We start from the raw sequence: 25,243 nt of genomic DNA, 5'->3' as shown, positions 1-25,243 counted from the left end.
CCTGCCATGAGGCTTGTTTTTTACCAAAGAAAAGCCTCACAACTTTTTCTTTTTCTTTCACTTGTGACTGCAGAGAGTGTCCTTTCAGGGTTAAAATCGTCAGGCTTGCCACAGCACAAGTTAAATGGAAAGGCCCAGCTTATCCTGAACATCACTGCTTTCCTTCTGCCTTCAGCAGTGCTCATTTTGCTCCCTGTAGTGCTTTTTGAGGGACACCCTCGGTGTCCCTTCCACCTCCCAAAGCAAAACATTCCCAGGATCTTACATTACAGGCTGTCTGCAGGCAGGCAGTTCAGCAGGGAAAGGAAATGCAACAATTACACTGGATTTGGCACCAAAACCCACTGAAAGCCCAGTGCTGCAGGCTCTGCATTTCGGTCTGCCTTAAAAAAAACCTGGCAAGATAAACCTTTGCAGAGGAGCTTGGTGGAGGCTGAGGAAGACAAATGCAGCCCAGGTTTGCTCCCTGCTTGAGGAAGGGAATGGTTCCTGCAGAAGGGACCACTGGTGGCCATGGGGCTGTGAGACAGAGGCTGTGCACCTGCAGGGGACACCACGCTGCATTGTCTGTTTCATATTCTCCTCTGATGGTAAAAGTAGCTGATGGCACCTCAGAAACTCTGAGTTATCAACCCCCAGAACAAAAGGTACTGACCCAGAGCACTGCTTTGTCAAAAATGTTGTTTTCTTTTGCAACTGGTGAAGTATTAAATGTGTTGTGGTTAGGAGATTTTAACAGTCACAGATTTTTGTGCTCTTTCTGCCCTTTCAATACTCGTGACACTGTGCTTTGGCCAAACCTCTTAGGGCTCCTCACCACATGTGAGGAGCTGACACACAGCTGGGTTTTTTTTCATCACAAAACCCAGAGGAACTGTGCACAACAGGATCTCAGTGTAACATACTTGATTTGATACAGCAAAGACGTTGTCAACTTCGGCATCCAAGCTGTTGTAATTACATTTTATTACAAGCCCAACCGTGACTTGATTCTCCTTTCTTGTGTGCTAAGGGAAATGTTGTCACACTGCTGCAGATCCTGTGGGGCTCCCCAGCAGCAGGGAAGGGCAGCAGACACACAAAAACTGCTCCTGCCTGACCCTGAGGGGTCACAGCAAGACCTTCCCTGACAGCCAGGAGGAAGCTCTTGGGCAGGCTGGAAATACACACAGCCAAATTTCAGGTTGGCCAAAGAGGTCAGAGGGACACAGGGGCTTGTCTGACTGCCCCCAGCAAAGTCAGGGTGTCACCTTGGAATGACTTTCCTGGGGCAGCTCTGGCTGCTGCCACAGCCTGGGCTTGACCCACAGCTCAGTGCTGGAAAGCTTGGTGGGTTCAAGGCAAGTCATGAGAGTTTGATGAAATTTAAGGGCAAATTCAAGGAAGCAAATTACAGGCTACTAACAAAGGTTCAGGAAAGCACTGTAGTACAAATAGCTGGGGAGAATGCTCTGGGAGGGAAACAGTGTATGTTTGCCCTGTCCTTGTGCTTTTCCAAATGCACTAGCTTTTGGATGCCCAAGGATGGTGCAGCTTCAGTCTGACCTGGGTCTATCACTTTTGTATTCTCAGTTTAAAAATAACAGCAGGAAACTGCATTTACGGCTTCTCATCACATAATGCAGGGCTAGGCACAGGGTAACCTCTCCTGACTTGTCTCTCAAGCAATTTCTAACCCTGCCTTCCTCATTGCCCCATCAGGTCCCAGAGAGGAGGCAGCAGGGAAACACTTCTCCCCACCTTGGCAAGCACCGCAGGAAGGGTGAAGTCTCACCCCCCCCTGCAGCAGAGGTTCAGGTGTGACTTCAGAGGATCCTGAGGAGCACCCTGTGCACAGCAGTCTGCCCCATGGGATGCCAGGGGTGGGGAGAAAACATTCCCTAGGCCAGTGCTGAGCTGTAGGATGCTCCTCACAGCCCATGCTTTGCACCACGCACACTTTGCACCATGTGTTGCTGTGTGTGCTGCACAATTAGCAATGCAGGTTACAGTGCTGGAAGCTACAGCTGAGAGCAGAGAGAGCCACGGTGCATTTCCTCCCAGGCTGAGTGTTTTTGATGGACTGCAAAGATCCATTCTTAATAAAAATAAATGTCTGCAATAAATGCAGCTTTTAAGCTGCACTCCAGTAAATGCGAGGACTGAAGGTAAAAATACCACATTAAATTTTATATCGGTAATTCCACAGGATGATCATTTTAACTTGGTTTATACCAGGTCTCATGCATCCCTGGATGGGCACAGGGATGACACATAGGGAAGGAACAAGCAATTCCTGCTGTAAGCCAAAGGAACATGCAGGGGTGCAGTCAAGTAGAAAATGTGCCGGTTCCTCAGCAGCTGAAGGAGATTGCCCTTCCCTCCCCTACACCCATTGCTCCCAGCTGCAGAAAGACTCTGACCTGTCAGGATTTGCAGCCCTGCCTCCAACTCTTGACTCCCGCAGAGCTTTGTGTCTCACTGATCTGCATGCCCAACAGTGGTATGTGGAATGGGGAAAAGAGATAAACTTCTTGTGATCTTGTCTGTCTTTTCTTCAGATGCTGTTCAGGAAAGCACATTTGTGGGGGAATATCCCATTGTTAAACAAGAGGGAGGGGATACCTTTCAGTCAGTAACATGACTGTTTTCCCCTTTTCTCTGTGCACAGCAGGGCAGCCCTTTGACTGTGACCGCTCAGAGATGATGGTCTGAGGAGTAGGTGAGCAAAAAGAAAAGCGCTGTCAGATCCAGAAGCAGAGCTTTAAACCTGCCTGCTCCTCCTGGGGAGTGTTCAGGGACATGAGACATTACCCATCTCTTCGTCGTGAATATCAAAGCAGCAGCGCAGAGTACATGAAAGGTAAGGGTTTAGTGAAGCAGACAGTAGGAATTTTTGCTAATAAAAGCATTGAGCCAATATTCTCTGCATGTCTGTATGTGATTGCCTAATGACCTCTCACGGTGAACACCCATTTCACCATTGCTCAAAGAAAGGTCAGGATAATTTTTATCTGTGGCACAAAGTTCTTTTACAGTGATTTGCAAACCACTTCTCTTTTCTTGCCTATTGCTTTGGGGATTGAAATGAGAAGCTGCTTCTCTGAGGGACTCTTTTGCTCGTTTTGACCCCAGGAAGAGAATTTCTACATAGAACTCTTGACACTGTCTAGCCAACAGGATATAAGTAGACAGGCCTATTTTCCCAAATCAATCATTCAAGAAAAAATCCAAACACAAATATCTGTGCTAGCTGTGGAAACCAAAAATGGGATTCATCCCACCTAATTTCAAACCCCAGTTTATCTTCATCTCATTATAGTTGCCTCTGGTCATTTTAACGTGATACCCTGTGTTGCATCTGCCAAAATATCTCACACACTTCAGCTCATCTAAGTGTTGAGATATTTCCATCTAAGGTGGCACAAGATGACTATTTTAGACAACCAGACTTAGATTATGACACCCAAAGGCCTACATTCAAACACTTGGACACAGGTGTCTCCATGGGTGCTGGATGTCTGACCTCCCACGGTGTCAGGACAGATGTGGCCAGTGTGGTTGAAGGTGTGGGGATGTCTCCAGATATAAATGGTTGAAGTTGTCCAGATATAAATGTAGTTTGTGGTGGCTTTAGTGGCTCTAGTGTCCACTGATCAGATCCAGTTTGTCCCTTCCTTGTAGACATCTGTTTTTAAGTATCTAGACCAAAATTTTTCTTGTTTCCGAAAGTTAGGTTTGACTTGTCTACTTTATATCTGACACTAGGGTGAAGTTTATCATGTCCTATGTGTACTTGCTTCTTCTAATTATAAAATGAGTCCAGAAAAACTCAAGCTCATGAATCTAGATATCTACAAGGCCCTTGTGAATCCTGCACTTGGTTGCTCATGCCTGTTTGCAGTGGGCAGTTCTGTGTTGTCCTGTGCTCCTGGTTAATAGTGCCTTACATTGCAGAGGAAAGAAATGTCTTTTTGAAAGTGAAAACTCAAGCTTCCTGGGTAAGAAAGATGAGATTCCTGGGCTTGTTTCAGATTCATTGTCAGGTTCCAAGTTGGACATACTATCCTTTCAGTGTCTCATTCTCCCACATGTCCCACAGAGTCCCCTCCAGGGGCCAGAAGACAACCAGACATGGAAAGCAACTTTCCTGGGACAAGGGCAGCTGATTGCAGGATCCAGGTTCCTCACACTCCCATCACCCATACCCAACCACTGCCACATGTTGTTTCTCCAGCAAAAGTGAGCAAAATATTTCAGTACCCCTCATTTGAGTAAATTAATATGTTTCCCCCCCATAGTTCCTTGAGTGGTTTGGTTTTGCCAGCTATTTTATGGTTCAGGCATTTTCAGAAGCAGTTTAAAAAAGCTGAAGAAAATGCAAATACATTTTCTTCTTGAAGGCACTCCCAAGAGGATTGATCCTGAGGTATTCAAAGAGATATTTGTGAGTTTTCCCTACATAGAGCTGCGCTACAGTGAAAAGTGTACACAGATACAAGAGGGGTGAATGTGTTTATGTTCTGGAGTGTAAAAACATGGATTTCTAATGAGCTGTAGTCTCTTGTTGGAAGTGGTAGCCCCATATCACCATCTCCTTGCAGCACAGAAGAAATTTAACTCTCCTTGATAGAACTGAAAGTAGTTGCAGCATCCAAAACAACATTCAGTGGCATCTGTCACTGCATAGACTTTGTGTATCTTGCCCTGGAGACACCATGTCTCCCACTGAGAGAGATGACAGTTTTCCCTCAGTGACATCACTTTGTACCTGAGATATGCAATGCAAAAAGTTGGTTCATTTATTTAGTTTACTATCCTGCAGAGTAAGACTTCATGTATTCCCAGACTCATGCTCTCCTTCACTCCTCATATGACTTTTGTTGCTTTGTTTCAAACAGACCTGATGGAGCACAAGAGCAAGGAGTGCAAAGGCTGCAGGTGTAGTGGAAATGTGTAAAAGATGGAGATGTGAGACCCAGTTGTGCTCCTACAAGACAATGAGAGCAGAATACACAATATAAAAGTTTGATGCTGGGAAAAAATCTTGTGAGACCTGACACCCTCCCAGACACCAGAATCAGGCAGTTACAGGTCACCAATGTCACCATCTATAGAAAACCAAGCATCCTTGTCTCCTCTGCTCAGGAAACCACCTGAGGCTGTTCCTATAAATGCTGTGGTTGACTTTGTGCCTGCCCCATGGGAGCTGAAGGAGTTGCAGCAGCCAGTCTGGGCATGGGTGGCGCTCTGCTGGGTGGCTTTCACATCTTGGAAATTGGCACATTTCTCTTTGCAGGTGCTTTCAGGCCTTTGCACCTGCATGCCTCCAGCCTGTGCTGAAGATTACCCTGCAATAGCAATTGTAAAGTGCTTAATCAAATAATTTGCCAGAGGATCCAAATCAAACAGAGTTAAAGCAAGGAAACACCCTTTTACACTTGCAAACGTGTCTCAGTGAGCAGAAACTCATCAATGTGTCTGCCACAGGTGCTTTGCTGGCTGCTGCAGGCTCAGGAGTGTCAGAAGGGGTCCTGCAGCAGGCTTGCTCTTCAGGTGCTGAGAGCAGGTCCTGGTATTTTCAGTCACTGCATTGGGGTGAGAAAGGACTGGGCAGCAGGCAAGCAGTGTCTGTGCTGTATCCTGCCTTCTTCTCCCTCCCAACACCTGGTGCCTTAATGAAGAGACAGGGAGCTGGCAGGAAAAAACCACAGGATTCTTCAAAATCCAGACGAAAACCGTTGATGGTGTCTGCACCTTCTTTTGTTACTAAGAGCAAAAGAAAGGGAAAATGGTTCCCAGTGCCTTCTTAGAGCCTGATTATTTTTTTTAAGTTAAATTCATCAGCAGTGACAGTGCTGTCCTTGAGGAGGTGTTCTTTTGAAGGATAGCACCCTGGTGACAGCAGGTAGAGCAGTAGCTGCATGCCCCTTCTCACTCAGGTTTGCTTAATGAGCCAGAAGAACCGGCAAACCCAGGCGAGAATGGGACCCCCAGGAGCAGCCGAGGCCAGCCTCGCCTCCTGATCTTGCCTTTCTTCATTTGGCCTGACATTTTTGTTGCAGATGTGCAGCCTGTAGCAGGGAGATGGGGGAATGAAACTTTATGGAGAGTGAGTGAGTACAGGCAGAGCACCAAAGGAAAGATGTGAAAAATGGATGAGCGAGGCTGTGAGAGTGGCAAGGGTCACTCTGCAGAGGTGGCAAAGGCAAATGTGCACAAAGAAGGGACAAAGCAAAGGCAATTCCTTCCTTGCCTCTCTATCTTATGTGGGGCTAGTGGCCCCACCTCTGATATTGCAAAGAAGCAAGAAGAAATACAGCAGGCTTGGTGTCCAGCCTTGGTGAGCTGCAGGCGTGGGAGGGGGTCCACTTGCAGATCTTTGCCTCAGACTGTGGTTTACCATTTGCAAGACAAGGCAAGGTCCCAGAAAAACAACTTGGATCCCTCCCCTCATTGTCCTGAGACTTCCTGCCTCAACTTCTGTGTATGCACAGGTGCCATTTTGTTTTGCTAAAAAGACCCTCTTAAAATCCTCTGTCCTGAAATCCTGGGGTGGTAAAATGGGCTGCTGAGGGATCTGTCCAGGAGCTGTGCAAAACTCCCTCTGGGATCTTGGAGAGACAGGATGGAGAGCTAAGGCCAAGGGCTGAGTATTATAATTTTGGTATTTATGATACAAATAGATGCTCCTGCAGACTTCCAAGCTCTACTTGCCAGGCCTTCCCATCAGGCTTCCTCCACTTCATTTCCTCGCCTCCCCTGCCTGATCTGAGCACCCTCCTCTTGGTGCTGGCAGGCTGCAAAGTCTCCAAAGGAGATAGGTCCTCCCCTCACTGCCTCCACAGTCATCATACTCCTGCTTAGGTGGCTCATGAGACCCTGCATCCATCCCCAGCATCCCTCTGGATGTAGGGATGTGTAATGGAGGGCTGCTCCCTTTCCAGGCCGCAATCAGCCTCCACCTGCTTCTCTGCCACCCTGCCTTTGACCATCTGCAACTGGGACTGAGTGAACTTTCCAGTGACTGGGAGGACTGTAACACAGCACATCATTCCTCTCTCCCTGACCTACCAGCTGTAATTTCCAACATCAAGATCCTCAGCTTTCAGTTTTCCCCAACTCTGACCCCAAGTGCTGGAGATGTAAAGATGTCTGACAGTCTGACATTAATTAATTAATTAATTATATGGCACTGAGGCTGTGATTCTGAACCAGCAATTTAATTTAAACTGGTCTGATCCCTGAAATCATCTGTAATTAACAGAAAGAATCCGTAGAACAGAAACTGGAGTCAAGTTGAAAAATTCCCTGTCTTCCCCAGATTCAGATTAATAAGAAATATAAGCAAACTTTATATGGTAAACGAGAAAATTGTCATGATGTACAGCTTGAGGTGGTCTGGATGTTTTGTGTTGGCATTTATTGCCTCCTGTGTTACTCTCAGTGGTTTACACACTGGCATCCTGAGTTACCTTGGCAAGTAAGTACATTTCTAACACAGAGACAACCCTTGTCCTGAGTAGAGTTGCCATAATTCCCCATTGTGAGCTCCTTTCTTGAGTTCATAATATGGGATAAAATCTCCATTTTTCCTTCTTTCCCAGATTAAACCTACTACATGAAATCACCAGGGCTAATGTGCCTGTTTTGGAAAAAAGATGTGGAACTCTCCCCTCTTTCCCACTGAAATATGCCTTGCAGGCAGTCCCCTGCTTCTCCAGATGTCATCCCAGCAGCTTGCTGGGGAGCCCTGGGGTGCTTGGGGTGCTCCTGCACCAGCCCATGTGCTGCCTCCCATTCCCCCACCAGGAGCAGCCAGCCCCTGACTCTGGGAGGGTTTCCCGTGCCTACCACAGATATCTGTCCCAAGAAATAAATTAGCCCCCTAAATCTGAAGAACTGATATTACAAAAGTCAGTAGGGAAATATCTTCTTTTGGGCAGAGGGCAGAAATTTCACACATTTCTCACATAAAGTTAACTTTATTCCTTAGGGATGTGATGTACTTTTATATTACATTTTGAGAAATAATACTTATAAAAGATTCATAGTTTTCTGGCATAAACTGGAGTAGCTCTTACGTTTCTGTCTTTAGAGATTTCAGGGACCATGGATTCCGAAGATGCTGAAAGCTTCCACTTCCATGCATGAGAGATACATTTATATTCAAATCACATTTTAACATTTTAATTGGACAGCATGAATAAGAGGATATTAATTTAATAATTAAGTTCAGGAATAAGAAAAGCATGTGCATTACTGACTACAGCCTGCTGTGTTAACTTGGACTGTTTGAGAACCAGGTGGTCACCCCAGTGCCACTGCTTCCCACTCCAGCAGAAAAGCTCTGGTGCCTCAGTGATCACCTGACAGGCTGGCAGAGGGTAGTGGGGAAGTTTCGGGCCATCAGCTGTGATTATTTTGCTGGCAAAGAGCCCCTTTTGGGAAGGTGAGTTCTGGCCACTCCCAGGCTTGCTGTCTGCCTGGACACTGGATCTGTGCCTGGGGAAGGCTGCAGGTGGCTCTCAAAGTGCAGATTAGATACATCTGGAATAATAAAAGCATCCTGGGAAACTTCAAAATATTCCAGACCTAAGACTGAAGCATGGGAATATCATGCAGCAAGTTTGCAAGGAGCAGCTCACTGTGACTGGGGAGCAAAGCTTTGCTAACTGGGGCTGATTGTTAAAGGACAAGCTCTCTAAAGTTTGACTATACCTGTAATTAATTTTCTAAATAAATATATAACCTTGACTTTTCAGAACTGTTTTGATCCATTTCCTTCTCCAACTACTCACCATTTTCTGTTTTCTCAATGATTTTTACATTGTGTTTGGCAACAACCCTGTTTTCATCACCTAGAAACTCAATATTCAGTGTAAAACCTCTCCAGCTGGCTCGTGTGTCAGAGCCTGCATACCTTCGGCAATAGAATCTGCAAAATTGTACTGATTAAATTTCTGCTTTTGCTGCTATTTAAAAAACACGCCCCAGATGAAAGGTGCCTCTGAATGAATTTTCAGTAGGTTTGTGCTTGCAAGGGCCTGTCAGTAGAAGGCACCCTTCCAAACCTGATCCAAGAGCAGCTAACAGGAAGCTTTCAGACATTTTATGGAACCAGAGTTTGGCCCCTGTGTAATCTGACAGTGGCTGGTGAGAGCAAACACAGAGCACTAGCAGAAGGCATAAGTGCTCTTGCAGTGCAGCTTAAACCTGTGCAACAGGGCTCTGTGGGACCAGAGAGGAACTTGCATCGCATACTCAGACCCTGCACACGGAGTTTTCCTCACCATTGCATTGTTTACTGGTGCTCAATGTGTCACTGTTTTCATATTTTCTATGTCTGTAGCACCGAATTGGCAAGAGATTTCTAGAATGGCAATGTCATCCATTTCTGGCTACACTTCTTACTAAATGGGACAACAACTCTGGTCACAAAGACAACTCCTCACAGTTCCATGGAGATATCAGGGGCTGCCAAGGAAGAAATGCCTTCATGCACAGGCTGAGGCACACGCAGCCTGAGGCTGACAGCAGCCACCCAAGGCAGCAAATTCTGATGGACCACAGAGGTTTCTGTGCTCAGCAGGAGCTCTGGGAGCTGCTCAGTGTCTGAGGACTGTCCCACTACATGGATCACCAGAGGAGCCACACACAGAATGATTGGTGGCACCTGCCTTCCTCAGGAGACCTCCCTCCATCACCTGCCAAGCACAGTGGGCACTTGGTGAGAAGGGCTCGGGTGCCTGCACAAGCCCTGGCCAGAAGGGTGGACTGTCCTGCTCCCCCATCACCTGAATCCCCTTAATCAAAAGCCTTCATAAAGCCCCTCCATGCCCCAGGCACGCTGCTTCACTGCAAAGTAATTTCAAAATTGTTTGATAAAATATTTCAGCTTTTAACCTCTTTCTTCTGCCAGTGAGAAAGCACAAATGAATATGAGAAAAATAAAATATCTACAGGTCATAGTCCATTCTGCCTGCCCCTCTGCAGGGGATGCTCACAGTGGATGGAGGTAAGTCATCCTTTTTTATTGTTTGTGTGTGTGACCACATAATTTATGAACAGATCATAAGCTCTTGGTGGCAGTGTGTGAGACAACTAGTATCTATCTCTTCATGAAATCTCTGTGATATTGCAAAGGAAATTAAAAAGCAGATTGAAAAGCTTCTTACGTCTCTCTTGAAAATCCAAACCAGTCTCTAAATGTGGATCCTGTGTGTTTCAAATGCCCACAGTAGAACAGGCAAAGTGGCCCTTTTTGCAAACTCCTCCCTCTGCACCTTAAAGCCCAAAATCAGATTTACTCTCTTGTGGTGTAATTCACATGGGATCCAATGCAATCAATGTCATCATCCCCCAAATTCTTTGTCAGAAGCCATTTTCTCTGTTCAAAGTTTATCCTATTTTCCTTGCAAGTTTCTCCCTCATCAGGAGGCTGTGGCATGGTGCCATCCATAGCACATGATGATTAAAGCCTCCTGAGTACCTGGAAGAATTTTAGACTTTATTTGTTTAATTTTCCTCCCACTTTCCTCTAATTTTACATTCCCTTATGGAGTCTCCTGGCCTTCCCAGCCCATCTTTTCTCCTCTGATGCTTAAAGGAACCTGCATTAACTAACCTGAGCAGCCCCCTCTGGCAATCACAGGCAGCATGACCAGAGTGTCAGACTTTTCACTGTCCCAAAATTAGCATAAGAAACTGGCATATGGACTGTGACTGTAGGCAAATGTGACCTTTTCAGAGGCTGACTTTATTTATTTAGTCTGCTGCCATTTATTTCTGAGTTAAAAAAACAAACAAACAAACAGAAAAGTCAGGGATATAGTGCACTGTCTCCTGGACCTACTAACAATAAATAATTACAATACCTCTGACTAGCAACATTTCTTCATGGAACAGTAATTAAGATTGTAGTCACTGCCTGGGACACAGGCTGAGTACACAGCAGGACCATCATTAGCTTTTTCAGTTCCTCTGCACTTTCATTTAGGTGGTACAGGGCCAGACACGAGTGCCCCCGTGGTTGTACATGTTCCTGCATGCTTGCCCTGATGGGAGAAATAACTGAGTGGCACACACAGCCCTGTTTGCCACTGGACCTGTACATCACATGTTTCTATAATCTCTCATCATTTCAGGGAAAACCAGCTCGTGGGAGGTTTTAAAGCACACAGATGGGCATGCATGGCAATTTTTGCCTGCTCTGAAATGCTCTCTCCCTCTCTGGCCTCAGGGACTATTTCCCTTGGCAAAGCCTCCCACAGGGTTTGCTGTTAGCTGTGTTCTTTGAGTCGTGCTCTGAGTGCCCCCTGAGCACACCTGAGAGGGGCTGGAGCCTCACTTCTTTCTTCTCCCAGCTCCCTGCCTGCCCTGAGGCTTTCACCCAGGCAGGAGGATGGGCCTCTGTGTGCTCATCATCCCCTCCGTATGTCCCTCTGCACGAGACCCCTGTATCTGCAGAGCTAGATATTAATGAGTTTGAGAGAACACACCAGCTTCCAAATTAATTAGAATAAATCACCCACCAGAAGTCTCAATCAGTCCTGCTCTCCTCATTTTAGAGAGGAGGCTGCTCCTGCATGGCTACCTCCACATCACACATCCCAACATCCCTTCATTTTCTCCTCATCACACAGCAGCTTACTGCCTACCCAGGTAAATAAATACTGCAGCACAGAATCACAGAAACATTTGTGTTGGAAAATACCTCAGAGGTCATGGAGTCCAACTGCTAACCCAGCACTGCCAAGCTCACCACTAAACATCAGCCCTTCCCTGGACAGACCCTCTTGCTCCGTGTGTTCTGAGCTCCTGGAGAGACAAGAGCCCTGGCACAAGGTTACTGGTAGCTCTCCTGAGCAGATCTTTCTCTTTGACAAAGACAGATCCCTGAGTTTCTTTGCCATCTCAGCATCTCAGGTCCCTGCTGTCGGCAGAGGCTGCCACTGCCAAGCATGTAAAAATAATGGGTAAAGAAAAGAAACAAATCATGATTTGTGCAATATTGTCTCCCAGCTCAATAATCTCATTTAATTAGAAATCAGAGGTAACAACCATGGCAGGTAAATTTAATATATTGAAGACTGAAGTAATTTCACGATCTCTAATAATCTAGTTAAGAAAAATGTCCCTGAAGTTGCAGGTTTCTCCCAGGTGTCTCTCCCCATACCACACAACTCCATCCCAAACTAATCATCCCAGAGCACTGGCACAGGCCACCAGCACATTTTATGTCTGCTGCAGGGTGCCCTGACACACCCAAGCTCACAAGTGCAGGTGTAGAAGGAACACAAACCTGTGGTCAGCCAGGGTCAGGAGCAGGCTGAAATAGCAACACTGTGGTCAGTCCCATCAGCCTAATCACTTGATTCATTTTTGTTCCAGAGGAAATTTACCCTCATCTAGTCAGCTGTGAATAAGCGAAGAGTTACATTTTCTGGTTTTTTAGCTTCACCCAAGAAACACATGTTCTGAGAGGCAAGCATATTTGTACAGGCTTAACTTCAGTGACCTGATGCCACTACAGCAATCCCAAGAGGAACACAACATGTTAACACGTGTCCAAAGGTTTTTGAGCTGAGCTGGGGGCGCAGCAGGACTGGCACCCCCCAGGCACACTGCTTTCACACATATGGAAAAGGAGGAAAAAAGCCATGCAGAGGGGGAACAACAACAGTTGTTTTCCCAGAGCACACCCTGCCCATGCCTGCACCCTCCCCAGTGAGGCAGGACCAGTCCAGCAGCCCTGGGGTCTCCAGGCAGGGAAAGCAGCAGCAAAACTCCCTTTGCACACGGGGACATCCATTTTTGTGGGAAGGGAAACAAACTACACCACACATGTAGATAGAGCCCAGCCATGCTGCACACTGACCTACATGAACGGGACTTCCCAGGTAAGTGAGTGAAGGCAGGAGAACCAAGCCTGACAAAACCTGAAGTGTCACTGCAGCCCCTCCTGAAAGGTAGCAGCATTGGGGCACACAGCAGAGCCTTTGGTTGGGAAATGGGGAGCACTCCCAGCCACGCTGGGAGCTCCACAGAGACAGAGACATCATCTCCTCGCTCTTGCCTTCCACCAAGCAGAGCTGCCCTCACTCCCATGCAAAATGCCAGTTCAGCCGAGATTTAACCCTGAAAACTTCCCTCCTTTGTGTCCCGTTAAAGCCTGAGGGACTGCAACCACCACCAGCTCAGAGGTGACACAACAACCTACACAACAAGCCGCATCCTCTCTTCCCACACTTTAAGGAAAACTGCTCATATATCAGCACCAGAGCGGTGGTTTAGATTGCTCAGCGTCCTCTTGAATAACTAAGCAGCAGTGAGTAATATGTATTTACATACATTATGGTCTATTCCCCCAGTGGAAGGCGATTTGTGCAGATAACTTCCATTAATGTTAAAGGGAGTCACTCACATAAATCCTTGGCACATTAATGGCCCATGAGCCTCCTCTGTGTAGTAGTTCGTGTTGCTGCATTTAGCGAGCGCGATAGGAGCGCGGCCAACTTAATATGCAAATAAATTCAAGTATTTACTGAGCCATAAGAGATAGTTACCAGGCACATCTCATTCATCCTTTACGGGCAAATAGATGGAGGTTGCCAGATTAAATCGGGAGATAAATGCTACAAACATTTTTTTTAAGGCAACAGGGTACTGAGTCTCCACATATACATAAATAATGATCATAAACAGTTTCTTGAATACATCTCCTCTTCTACTTGTTTTACTCTGTGAGTGTCTTTACTACACATCTGCACTGAAGCACCATTTGTTGCATTGCTGTTGCCTGACAGTGGCACAGGACACTCTATCCCTCAGGGATAGAGGAGGGCCATGCACCATCCCTGCTCACTCACTCACCACCTCCCTGGCAGCTGCACAAGCTGCAGGAAGGGAACACTTTCACTTTTAAAAGATGGGCCACCCACTACAACTCCCTTTTTCCCAGCACCCTTCCTTTATTGGCACCTGGTGCAGGAAAGAAAGGTGAGACTTTTTGTGCCGTTTCTTTCACAGAGGTTCTCTTGAGAATCTGCACTGGGCATTTACAAAACAAGAGCTCTCACCAGGTCTGTACTTTTCTGAGGCAGAAAACAGACATCTTCTGTGGGAAACAGATCTTAAAAATGCATCAGATGCAGTATTACTGAAGTCCTCCTTCAGTTCCCTCTGCATGATTTTTTAGATGCCATGCCAAATGGATGTGCCCTCAAGATATTTCTTCCTGGGGGTAATGAATGAAGTAACACTGATTCACTTCATTCTTTCTGATGGAGAACAAGAAAAAATTCTCTATCTCTATTCAGTTCAATAGGAAAGTTCACGTGCACATGCAAGCTCATGGAAATATGCAGATACATATATTTAAAGGCCTTATCTATCATTAGACTCCACAGCATCTGCTGGGCTGCAATCCTATTGATGCTGTGGGGTTTTTCATAGGAGTCACCAACAAACCCCTGAAGTGATCCTGGAATCTCTGTGCTGGCTCTGGGCTGCTGTATCTGCCTAAGCCTTAAAGCACAGCACTTTGTGCAGGCATTTCCCCGCAGAGCCAGAGCCAGGCACAGTGGCAGCTCAGCTCAAAACCAAAAAATTATAGCAGAGACAAAAGAAAACCTCATGATCTCTCAGGTCCTTTAATATGGAACCCCTATTTGTAATATTGCCCTTTGGATTTTTCCTTAGCTAAAATCCCAGAGCTGTCTTTTGCCCTGTTCAGTGCCTGTCTCTCCTTTCAAGATCTCATCTGAGTACCTGGCCAGGTGGGAAGACCTCTCCCAAACCTTTATTTCTGCCTCCAGTCATGTCTCTCTCCCCACAGTGTCCACAGGTCTCAGTGGCTGCAAAGCACCAATGTGTACTTTGGAAATCACATTGTTTTACGCACCGATCCTGTAAAACAGAGGTTCCACCAGAAAGCAGCTTGTGCCCCCTTGCTGCCTCCCCAGGGGAGCCTCCACAGCTGCTTGCAAGGAGCAGTGGAGATCTCATGGCTCAGGTCTGTCCATTCTGCCCCAAATTCAGGCTGCTCTGGGGGGCTGGGGAGCAGCAGGCACCCAAGAGATGACTTTGGCAAGGGGACCCGAAGTGTCAATAGGACACCCAGCAAACAAGACCAGTGGTGATCCCTCATTCCCACCTTTCCTTTCTCTTGCCTTGAAAGACTGAGTGTTTGAGTGACACATTCCCTCTGACTGTGAGTTTATAGAGTGCCTAAACACTCACTGGAGCCTCTCAGGGTGACAACTACCATAATTTTCATTGCCTGTGGTGCACGACAAGGTCTTGGATTAAAAACCTGCCTGTCTATGGTCTTTCCTGGCAGGCAGGCAGGAAGGAATTATTGGGGGCCAATGCTGCTTACAGGCTTTCAGGCCAGGAAGGACTGATCCTGCATTTTGGGGACATGGTGGTTTACATGTGACTCACAGTTGGCTCTTTCACTGAAACCTCAGGTGTGTGACAGGAAGATGGGCTGAAACAAGAAAGCATCTGCACCTCCCGCCAGGTAGAACACGATGCATCTTGGGGTGCCTCCCTCACACAGGTGGAAGCATGGAGAGATGGAGGCAAGCCCCATGAGAAGGTATTTACCCAACAGAGAGGCAGGGCAGTTCTTGGAGACTCATCCCTCAGCAAAAGGCAGCGTGGGCTCATGTGCTGCTGGTGTCTGAGGAGTGTCACAGAGAAACACAGCTGGCTTTTCAAACCACTGGACATGCCACAAGGATGCCTATTGCTGCACATGCTGTGGCATTAACCTCCTGTAGCTGTCCCTGAGAAAGCAAGGCTTGCACAGGTGCCAGCAGAAGTCCAGCAATGGAGCAGCTGCTACTCCCTGGCACTCTGGGCTGAGGTGGGAGCAGAGTACAGAGCCAGGCACTGCTTCAGGTGCAGCACCAGCTCCAGCTGCCAAGGACAGTGTGTCTCTACCAGCATGTGTCTGGGCTGGAGCTGAGGTGCCTTGGCCAGCTGCCCATCTCCCGAACCATGACCCCGGAGCTGCAGCACGGTGGCAGGAAGGCAGGCAGCGCCTGAGTGCCAGGGCAGGGTTAACAGAGGGGGGACACAGGGCCTCCCCCTGCCTGTGCCAAGTGCTGCCCTTCCCTGCTGCAGAGCTGTGGGCGCAGCCAGCACCCATGCGTGGGGCAGTGGGAGCAGACCCTCTGTGAGGGGCAGGGTAACCACAGCACTGCGAGCGACTCGGGGCACAGCTCTGAATGCTCCTGTTCAGCCACACCTGTCACAAACACACAAAATGCCAGCCAATACTCCTGGGAGCCCCATGTATAAAAATACTCGAAGCAACGAGAGCAACAGCTGGGCCTGCAAAAGCTTTTGTCACTCTGGCATTTCGAACGCCGAGCGCACCGGCAGCAGTGCACATGCCAGGGAAGAGGAGCAGGAAACCAGACACACATTCCTGGCTGCCCTGCCAGGGATGTTGGAAAGGAAACCCCAGCCTTTGTGTCTCACACCCAAAGTGAGCAGAGTAACAAACTCCCACAGGGGGAAAGGGGAAGGCTAGCATTTATAGCATCATTTCTTCTGCACAATGAGAATCAGCCCTAAAGGTGAGGGCAGAATAAACTGCAAGGCTACAGCAAACTGTTCAGTTCAAGAGGAATTATTCATCCTTCAGTGGAATATAATTACACATCCAGACTCTCTCTGGGCAATCCTTTATTCAAGCCAAATTTACACTATTTCCTAAAGGGAACAGTCAATCTTAATGAATGACTTACAGGTTCATAATCTTTAATAAGACTTTATTAAAAAATTACATCAGGAGTTTAGAAGTTTAATAAATTTTGACTTCACGTTCACTGCATATCACCTTTTCTTTTGTTAATTTTTTCGTTCTCATCAACAGAAGAGTTTGGTGCAAAGGTGCTAACTTAGATTATAAATTCTTTTCAATTTTATTTGTCAATAGCAAATTAACCAGGACCTTTAGTGCACCAGTATATCATGATTGTGTTCAGCAGAGCAGTGTGTAATCTCCTGACACACAATTTTGAATTAAGTTTCTTTTCTAATATACAACAAAATAAAGAGAAAATTTTGCTTCCTTTGTACAGGAAACCAATTCCTCATGAGGCAACTTGTTATGACAGAATTAATACACGTAATTAATTCTTCCCTCCAAGGTGAACCTGGAATATTTTTCTTTGCATAAGTAAAGCAATTATTGTTCATTCTCACTGTAGAGAGCCATCACCTGTTAAACACTGTAGCTGCTCTTAATGGTCAGCTGGAGAACTCAGCTGGGAGTGTTTCATATAAATAAAGCTGACTCCTCCTTTGCACCATTTTAAAGCTGTAGAGGAAGAAGTAGGGCAGGATTTTAGGGTACTGGGGTATATTTTCTCATTGTTCCTTTTTTGAAGACGCCATGTGGCCATCAAGTATAGTTTATGAAAGTGAACTAAAACGCCCTGAAGAAAACAGGGCTTTGCTGACTTCAGTGTTACCAAATATAAACATTTAATTTCTTTCAATTTTCAACAGAAATCATTGCTGTTTTGCTCTCATCAAGTATTTCCTGAAGGTCTTCCTTACCCCAAAATGTGTTTTTATTCCTTTTATTGACTTGCCAGGTGTGTGTGCGTTCCCAGCCATTTGCAGGAGGAGAGCATGCCTCTGCTGGAAGTACCCTGGGCGTTTCCAAAATAGTGCTAGGTACATGGGCTAGCCCTAGTGATGTGAGTTCAGTTCACCGCAGGGAGGGAGCCCACTGAGAAGTGGTGATGCAGACTCATGGAATATCCTGTGTTGGAAGAGACCCACGGGATCACTGAAGTCCAGCTTCTATGATTCATCTTAAATGAGCTAAATTATCCCATATTTTACCATTGGGTTTGAGCTGGCTCCCACCAGAGCTGGGTGCTGGGGAGTCCAAGGATGCTGAGAGGCACCAGCATGGCCAGGGATGAGGAGGATGGGTGCATCCCCACTGATGCCCATGTCCCAGCAGAGAGGCCCTTGCCCAAGTGTCTCCCTGCAGCAGGGCTGGCTGGGGAGTGGGCAGGAGCCCAGCTGGCAGGGCTTGCCTGTCTCCTGTCACCAGGATGGGAATGGACAAATGTTCCACACCCCACTTCCTCATTCAGCCCACAACCTGACCTCTCTTGCTTTTTCCCTTTTCTCAAATATTACTCAAATTTGAGGGAGAGAAAGATGTTGGGGACACATCTGTGTAAGGTCACATCTCAGACTACTGAACTACTGAACCTCTGGTACCACAATCAGGTTCTATATCATGTTTCTCTTTAAAAAAATTTAAAATTATGTTTAACAAAACCCCAAATCTTTGTGTCAGGCATGGAACTAAGGGAATGGCTGAGGGAAAGCATCCTATTGCAATTTCTTCTTTCTAGGTCCCATAGCCACTGTCTAGCACCTGTGCAGTCATGTCTCAGCCCTGCAGGTGAGAAACCTCATGGCAAGTCACTGAACGCCCAAGAAAGAAAATTGCCACTTTCTACCCACCCTTTTCCACAAGACACAAGGAAGTATTTGACTTAAACATTTCCAATAGACAAAATAACAGAAACATCAGAATTATTCCACTCACCAAAACAGCGTTTCTCAAGGTATACCTATACCTTCTGCAGAGTTCTGGTTTAATTCAGCACATGTACTTTTCCTCTTGGCAGATTTTTTTCCCAGTCCCTCTTTCACACTCAGTCACTGAAAAACTCATGCCTCTAGCAGTCTTTCTAATCTAAAGAGCAGGTATATCAGCTAACTAACTTTTATGATGGGGCAGAGGGGCTCTGCCTGACCGGGAAAATCAGTGTGCCATCTGAATTAAAATACAAAGTCACCTTTGTAGGAGCAGGCAGCAGGAGAGAACTGGGAGGTGCCTCATCTAAATAAAATTACAAAACCTGAACTAGTATATCTCCAAGCCATGTCCTCAGGTGGTGTCAGATGAGGCTGGAGCCAGGGAAGTTATGCTGATTTACACCAGAGGAGATGGAACCTGGTGTGCTGAGCTGCACCAGGGACCGGCAGCACGGTGGGGAGGAAGGTGCTGTAAGTACTCCTGTAGCACAAAGACACTCTTCAGATTCAAACCCTGCTCCCACAAAAAACACCATCCCTTTCTCTGCTTTACTTCTCCCATTGTGCCTTTATTCAATTTGAAAAGCCCTTGGTCTGTCCTTGAGAAAAACGTCTTCCTTCAGAAACCTCTTTGAAATAAACCCAGGATTAAAGAGCGATCCCCCTCCAAGCAGAGCATTCAAGCAACTTTCCCTCCGCAGCTCACCGGGTTAACTTTGCTCCTGCCACAAGCCCCGCATGCACCAAACCCCACTGCAACTTCTTTCTGCCACACCGCTGCTGCCAGCCGAGCCCCAGGCAAAGCAAGCAGCCCCCACAGCCCTCCAGCAGCGAGGGAAAGGTGGAATTACCCACTGAACCACCCCACAGCCCTCCAGCAGCGATGGAAATGTGGAATTACTCACTGAACCACGCCAGGCTTCACCCTCGGTCAGCGAGCGAGGCTGCAGGGCTGGGGAGGGAGCACAGGGCTGGCCAGGTGCCCGCAGGCATTGCCTGCCGCTGCTCTGTCCTCCCCCAAAGTTAGCTTTGAAACACCTGGAAAGGCAGACACGAGCAACTCCGCTCAAGTGTGCTCCTCAGTGCCTCTCAGAAGCTAGAAGCCTGTTGGTCTCGGAGGAAAAACCCAGCCTGCAAACAGTATTGCTCCCTCCAGGTTTCAGTTAGATGTTAAAATTCAACTTAACAGCTGGTGTGAAGATATGAGGAGATTATAATTAAACTCATTGTTCCATGAACTATACCAAAACCCCAGAACACGTGACATATTTACTGTCTGCTACATATATTGCAATATAAGTTGCTTTTAAAACGGAAGAGACATTACCTTGGCAGCCAAAAAAAAAAAAAAAAGACCACTTAGATTCAGGTTTGGAAGAGCCCAAAGCCACACTGCACGCAGAGTGCCCTGTAGTCAGAAGTCTCCACTAACTCACACACACCCCCACAGACACAGACACTGCACACGCTGGGAGCACGGGCTGCTCTCTGCCTCTCTCCCCGCAGGAACTGCTCCCAGGGCTCTGGATGTGCCTTGGGGAACAGAGTCTGCAGCTGAGGAGCTGCAAAGTTCACACCTACACACAAACAGAACAAGAACTGCTCTGACAAGGCTCAGCGACAAACACCAGGCGAACAAGAAGAAGAGGAAGAAGAAGAAGAAGAAGCATGCTTTCCCCTTACCTATTTCTTAGGCTAAGACACTGAGCAGAGTCTTTAGAGAGCCTGGGCATTGGGACCCAAAGGACAGAGGACTTTCAGCACAGTCACAAGGACCCAGCAAAAGCCATCTTCTCCCTGTCTTTTAGCACAGTGTAAGTCTCCAGCAGCTCAGCTCTCCAGCTGCAAACATCTCATTAGACTAATGCATTCAGCACAGGCAGAAAACTCAATTTACCATAGCTACAGCAATGAATTTCCATTACGATGACAGCTTCAACCACATCATGTCCGGATAAGCAGCCAACCACTGCCTTTTAAAGAACACACGCATTTCGCACGCAGAAGACGAGGCCTGCGTGGCGGGTTTCCTTCCCCTCTGCCACCAGATTGAGAAGGAAAATTGCCATTTCTTTTTATTTTTGGAAACTCTGCAACCTGAAAGGTAGAGACACTTGGACTCTTCCTGCCCCCTCTGCCCCCCCTCAGAACAGCCCTGTCTTTTGCAGTACGGTGCGCTGGGCTGCAGTGGGAAGAAGGGGTGTTTGCAACATTTCTGGTCTCACTACCCCTCCTCTGTTGCCATGGAAACCGGAGTGTAGCATCAGCCCTTTGTCCCGCTCCTGCAGCAGCCTGGCCCGATGCTGAGCTTACGTGATGTGCCACGGATGGGGAGGAAGGAGCAGCCGCTTGGTTTTGATAATTTCCATAGAAATTGGGGGAATGGTGGCCAGCATCTTTCTGCCAGAGGCACTGAGGGTGTGTGCACAGTGTTGCTCACACACCCACACACATGCACCTGTACACAAACTCCCAAAGTCGGCTCTGTGGAGAATCTTACAGGTATGGCCAGGCAAAGATATCCATAATATACAGAAATTGTATAACTAGGTATGGCTGCCATGCCGTGCTGCTTGGGCAGAATGCAGGACTGGATTTTCATTGTATTGCCAGTCACTCAGCACAGAAAGTACCAATTCCTCCCTTGTTTAGTAGCCCTTACCACCAAAAAAGAAACAAAAAAAAACCAAAAAAAAACCCTCAAAAACAAAACAAAAAAAAAAACACCAAAAACCTAAACAAGAAACCATGCGACAATAAAATTCTGTAGTACACATGAAAAATAACAGTTATAATAATCCTGCCACGCTCCATTGACTCTGCCAGATCAAATTATCCCAGCAAAGGGGTTTGTCACAGTTGCTTGTGAGTGCTGCACAGCTCCCCACTGCCCACTTCACACGCTTACATATATTGTTACTCAGTGTTCATGGCAAGCCAAACGTGCTTCTCACCTCTCTCTCTTTCCAGTCCCATGGATGCCTCACCAGACAGGCTTGCAGTCACGGCCATTGTTTCTGCTGGTTCTGTGGTCCCTGCACACTGCTTTTGTGATAGTTGGGCTGTCTGGCATTTAGGGGAGTTACTTCTGACTTGACACCACAAGAGACGAGATAAACATTTAGCCTGTTTTATTTACCAAGGAAGAAGGGAAAAAGCAGAAAGCAGAGATTCTGGGCTCTCTGCTTTCTCTTATTGGCACCAATAAGAGCCAGAACTTTGCTGGTGCCCTTCCCTGTCAGTGGGGAGAAGGGCCAGCACCTACTGTGAGCCAGGTGAGATGCTCAAGCTTGTTTCCACAGTCCCTTGCAAGCAAAAGGTCAGGAGGATGGCCATGGTATTCTTTGTTTCTTAGAGTCATGGTTAGAGAAAAACTCTCTGCATTTAGAGAAAAAAAAAAAAAAACCAAAGTTTGGTATATCCAGGAGAATCAAGGCGGCATTAAGTTGGTTTTTTTGGAGTTTTTTGCTTGCATTGCTACAAGCTTGACAGATTCTGTAGGTGTGAAAAATATCTTATCAGCAGAGAATTGGAACAACTGTTTTCTGTCTTCTGTAAGTGGTGTACGAAACCCGTGGTGCTCACAAACATGCTAATAACAAAGCACACAAATGCTCTTCATCCCAGCCTTCATCCTGGCAAAGACCTTTAATCCCTCATTTTCCTTCTTCTGTTTTCTTTTTATCTTTTTGGTTTTTTAGACAAAATCAGGATCAGTGGGCCAGCACTCATTAATTCCCTTACCAGAGTAAAAATGGAGGGAACTGGACCACCAAACAAATTCCTGTTTTAAGTTCCCTAATGGGATAAATGGGGAAAATACTAGTAATTATGAAAAATTGTGACAAAATCCTTCAGAAATCCTTCTTTTTCTTGTAAGCCATTTAAAATTTTGATCATGAGTCTTAGCCATCCCTGTCATTTCCCATTGCCTCTGCAGATCCATTGCTGCTGTGGCTTGTCACACCCGGTGCTGTTGTTTGTGTCACACCACGTTACCAATGTCATCTAGCACGGGCAGACTGGCACAACCTCACAGCATGGAGGCGTCAGCTATGGCCTCTCACAAAAAATACCATATTAATACAATGCAATGCAAGAGCAAAATACTGGGGAGGTGATTGGGAATTTTGCTTTCTCATCACTGCGGCTATTAATGCTGTGTATAAATTTGCAGCCAAAAACCAAACCAGACCTCAAACCAGCCAATTCTCCACTGCTTTGGGAGCAAATGTTGCATAGTGAAGGATTGCAGAGTTCATTGGAATATGCTCTTTGCAGGGCTTGTTTGACAGCCTTGAATTTGAAGTTTAATTTAAAGAGTTGAATTTTAGTTTAAAACACGCAGCTGGTGTGGAGAGCAGCTTAAATCACAGCAAAAAGCAAGGGTGGACGAGATAGTGTTGGGGGGATGGTTTGAAGTGTTTGCATCTGCTGTGGAGTCAAATGCAAGGCTCACTCCCTGATCTCAGGCTCCCCAAGGGGGTGGAGAGAGATGAGCCAGGGATGGAGCTGAGGGAGAGCTGTGCCCTGGGGTGCAGGGGAGCTGCCTGCCTGTGCTCCTGTGGCATGTTCACACAAATGGCACAGCCACAGCCACACACTGGTGCCTTCAACCAAAGACGGCCCTTCCACAGAAAGCAGGTTCCCACCATCCTGCCACGTGCAGAGGGACACTCCTGACTGTGGGAAGAGGGGAAGGGTGGCTGGAGGAGGTAGGGGAGCTTTAAATTGCTGCCCAAGTAAATCTGCCTAACCAACAGCAGAAATGTGGTTGGGCAGTGAAATCACTTGCCTGGTTTCCAAATGAAAGTGAAAAAGGTGATAAAGAGGTGGTGGGGAAAAGAAAAGGTTGCGCTTACATGAGGCACTGGTTGTCACCCAGCCCCAAAACCATTGAAATACTTTCTTCTGTAGGCGTAAGGTTTTCAGATGAGGATGGCACTGCAGGGAAATATTAAGGGTCTCTGCATACAGAAGCAGGCAGTAGCAGAGCAAGGAGCACAGCTGAAGCCTCCTGCCTCCTGTTACTGCTCCCCCAACTATTTGAGCCACAGGTCACCATCAATCTCCAAAATTACTATTATTTTTAAAGTAAATCCTATCCACACTCTTTTCACCAGTATCCTGATATTTGTACTTCACCTATTTTGTACTGATGATATTTCAACCCTTCTTTACACTGCTTGTCTTCACAGCCTTCTCTGAGGAGGAACAGATCCCTGACATGGAGTGAAGCTTTTGGGGCAAGTGAGGGACAAAGGACCAGGGCTTTAATGACCAGGCAGGAGGCAGGCCAACATCCAGGGTTTGGACATGAGGCACTCCATGGGGAAAAGCCCATTATCCCCAGGGCAATCCCTGCCACTCCCCACAGATACCTTGAAACAGCCTCAAAGAGGCACAAAGAGCTACCAGCCCTAGCACAAATAATTTCAGATGGAAGACAAACCTGGCCAGGGTCTGGGCTCTGCCGGGGAGGGATGAGTACCACAGAGGGTTGTCACCCACTCAGAGCCATGCTGGATCCTGCCCTGATCCATTGCCCCTTCCCAGCCTGTGGCTCCCTGGCACAGCCAGCCCATAGCCCTGTGCTGGGCACGATGGCGCACATCGCACTCCAATCTCCACCAGCATTAATGAACTCACACAGATTCTCATTTTATTTCTAGCATTACCCCATAATTTAAATAATTTGATCCTTGAAACAATTACATTCAATTACCTTCAGACTTCCATGAAATCAGAAAGCATTCAGAGTAGGTGAGAGAGGAAATTAAATGTCCCAAAACAACACAAACGTGTGCAGGCCAGCCTGCTGTTGGGGCAGGTGATGGGGCAGGGCTGGGGCTTGGAGCACATCTGCACCTGGCTGCAGGGTGACATTCGCCCTGCCAGTCACCGCAGCACACAGGATAGTGGCAGGTCTTTTGGGGCAGCTGCCGGCCCAGGTGATGCCCTGCATGTGATTTTTTTTCCCCTGTATCTTTATTAGGCATTTCAGTTTAACAAGATTTTACCCTATAAATCTTTCCGGGTGATGAATCAATCCCGCGACACCCGCCCCGACCCTCTTCAACCCTGCCACGCTCGCGCAGACACCGCTGGCTAAGTTATGATGGAGTCCGGTTTAAGGGAATGAATTTAAACAATTACCTTAATTACAAGAGCAGTATCATCTTTCAAGAAAGAGGGTCTCCAGGGAGGACAGCTGCTGAGAAGTCATTTAGATGCATGAACCTTTGCAAACAGCGGTGAGAGGAGCTGCGACTCCTGCCCCGGCTGCCGTCTCTCCCTGCTCCCACCCCAGCTCCTCGCAGCTTGCCCAGCAAAGGAGGCGATGCGGGATGGCAGCGCTGGGGCAATCAAAAAGCCCCACAGCAGCCGATAGTCAGGCCCTGTCCAGCCCGGTCCTGGAGGGCGCCTTTTGTTCAGGCTCGTCACTAAGTGGGAGCAAAGCCCCAGGGACTCAGACGCTCTCCGGCCGCCAGCTCGGGAGGGTGAGCTGAGCATTAAGCACATGCCTGAGGCACAGAAACCCCAGATTGAAGCCTGAAAGCAGCCGAGATGTGCAGGAAACAGGAGTGCCATCGTGCTCAGACCCCCACCCAGCCCAGCCCGTGCCCACTGCCCACCCCACAGCCCCTTTTCCCCCAGGATGGCTCCAGGCTCCTCC

At 47.3% G+C, this 25,243-nt stretch overlaps 1 protein-coding gene across 5 annotated transcripts in view; it reads right to left on the bottom strand.

Moving 5' to 3' along the window:
• SCML4 (Scm polycomb group protein like 4) overlaps positions 1 to 21,623 on the bottom strand; it is a 77,253-nt gene extending 55,630 nt beyond the window's left edge. For 2 of the 5 annotated variants that reach the window (XM_074537995.1, XM_074537996.1), the window contains exon 1: positions 21,522 to 21,623. In XM_074537995.1, coding sequence (XP_074394096.1) covers positions 21,522 to 21,579 — 58 coding nt within the window. In that variant the 5' untranslated portion in view covers positions 21,580 to 21,623. Of the gene's footprint in view, positions 1 to 19,472; positions 19,763 to 20,250; positions 20,776 to 21,521 lie in introns of those variants that run through there. The other 3 variants (XM_074537997.1, XM_074537998.1, XM_074537999.1) reach the window with 3 other exon arrangements.
• Between the last annotated feature and the right edge of the window lie 3,620 nt (positions 21,624 to 25,243).

This window comes from Zonotrichia albicollis, chromosome 3 (assembly GCF_047830755.1).
Source record: "Zonotrichia albicollis isolate bZonAlb1 chromosome 3, bZonAlb1.hap1, whole genome shotgun sequence".
Classification (NCBI taxonomy): domain Eukaryota; kingdom Metazoa; phylum Chordata; class Aves; order Passeriformes; family Passerellidae; genus Zonotrichia; species Zonotrichia albicollis.
This window is presented reverse-complemented; position numbering and strand designations above follow the sequence as displayed.